The sequence below is a fragment of the Galeopterus variegatus genome, unplaced genomic scaffold (genome assembly GCF_000696425.1).
Source record: "Galeopterus variegatus unplaced genomic scaffold, G_variegatus-3.0.2 Scaffold66532, whole genome shotgun sequence".
NCBI lineage: Eukaryota > Metazoa > Chordata > Mammalia > Dermoptera > Cynocephalidae > Galeopterus > Galeopterus variegatus.
Window position 1 is genome coordinate 1 of NW_007792643.1, and position 1,715 is coordinate 1,715.

Below are 1,715 nucleotides of genomic sequence, written 5' to 3' on the forward strand. Positions count from 1 at the left end.
TTCATCCCTTATGTTTGTCTTTTTTTTTTTTTAAAGATGACCAGTAAGGGGATCTTAACCCTTGACTTGGTGTTGTCAGCACCACGCTCACCCAATGAGCAAACCGGCCATCCCTATATGGGATCTGAACCCGGGGCCTTGGTGTTATCAGCACCACACTCTCCTAAGTGAGCCACGGGCCGGCCCTTATGTTTGTCTTTGTATTTTCTGGCATGGCACACTGTAGGTGCTCCATCTAATTATCTGTTGACTGCAAGTAGATGCTGTAAAGTCTGTTTTACAGATGAGGAAATTGAGGAATGAGAGGTTAAGCCCACAAGCAGGAGGTGGCCGAAGCAGGATTTGAACCCAGGAGGTCTGGTCCAGAATCCCTGCCCTTACTGCCACCCTCTGCTGCGTGGAGCATGGAGGTGGTGTAAGCTGGGATCTGTGTGCAGTGGGCCTCACAGGGAGGGGCCCCACTGAGGACTTGCCCTCCCCTACCAGGGCACAGAGGTGCAAGTAGATGACATCAAGCGGGTCTACTCACTCTTTCTGGACGAGTCCCGCTCCACACAGTACATGAAGGAGTACCAGGATGCCTTCCTCTTCAACGAGCTCAGTGAGTGTCCCTACCCTGTGCCTCATGCTCCCAGGTCACCCTTGGTGGGAGGAGGAGGGAGCTTGGTCTAGGATAACTCAAGCCCTGCCCTCTGGGCCACACTGAACATGTGGTCTCCTTTCTCCCGACAGAAGGTGAAACCATGGACACCTCCTGAGCTAGATGTCACCCCCCACACAGACTCCTACCCTGTTTTCTACCAGAGTTCTGACACTGTGACTTTGTATAAAGTGGTTTTGAAACAACCCATTGTGTATATGTGTTTGTGTGTGTGTGTGTGTGTGGTCATTGCCCTGGGCCCAGAGAAAGACACCCGCAGAGTGCAGATTGAGAAGCCTTTATTGGGAGGGGAGGAATGGAGCATCTGTTGGCTCCAGAAGTTGGGGTGGACATGGGAGGTTGGGGAGGTCTTTAAAAGAAGAGGAGTCCTGGGAGGTGGGGGTGATCGCAGGCCAAGGGTTGGGTTCTAGGACCCCCACAGTCAGAGCTGCTGAGGCGGCAGGGCCCACAGTGGCAGCTGAGGGCCACAGGGAAGGAGACCATGGGGTCCACACCAGGCGGGCAGCCAGGGAGCTGGACAGAGGCAAAGCGCAGCTCACGGTAGGTACACACTGGCTGGGGTACAGGCGGCAGGGCAGCAGGCAGCACCCGCACCTGGAGGGCGTGGGAGTGGGGGAATAGGCATCTTCCTGGGGCCAGGTCCTCACCTAAGCTCTCCTTCTGTACCTTCTCTCCCACACACCCAGCACTGACCCCAATTCCCCAGCCCCTGCCCGTGGTGCCAAACACCTTTTCACCCCTGCTGCCACCTCCTGATTTCTATGGGTCTGGCCCTTTTACCATGGCACTGAGATGGCAGCATCCATCTGCCCTGGGCAGCTCACCATGCTGGGGCAGTAGCCGGCACAGATGCTGGTGGTGAAGGTGATGCAGATGGGGCAGGCCTCGTTCTCAGCAGCCAGGGTGGCATTGATGGGCCGGCACAGTGGCCGCAGTGGCCCCTTGGATGCCCACACCTCATCCATGCTCAGCAGCAGGCACAGAAGCAGCCCCTGGGACAAGGCCAGTGCCTCAGGTCCGGCCTGAGACCTCAGCCCTGAGGTCTCCCGTCCCC

General features: G+C 57.0%; 1 protein-coding gene and 1 long non-coding RNA gene across 2 annotated transcripts; one reads left to right on the forward strand and one right to left on the reverse strand.

Annotated features, from left to right (window-relative positions):
* The first annotated feature begins 367 nt into the window (after positions 1-367).
* Positions 368-846, forward strand: LOC103584582. The gene is made up of 2 exons (XR_549999.1): positions 368-601; positions 733-846. It is a non-coding gene; the product is annotated as an uncharacterized LOC103584582 (long non-coding RNA).
* Positions 847-922: 76 nt separating this feature from the next.
* On the reverse strand, positions 923-1,710 carry LOC103584583 (lutropin subunit beta; the record flags this gene model as incomplete). Its single annotated transcript, XM_008565527.1, has 2 exons — positions 923-1,255; positions 1,486-1,710. Coding segments are annotated over 2 exons (468 nt in total), but the record flags the coding sequence as incomplete, so codon positions are not given.
* Between the last annotated feature and the right edge of the window lie 5 nt (positions 1,711-1,715).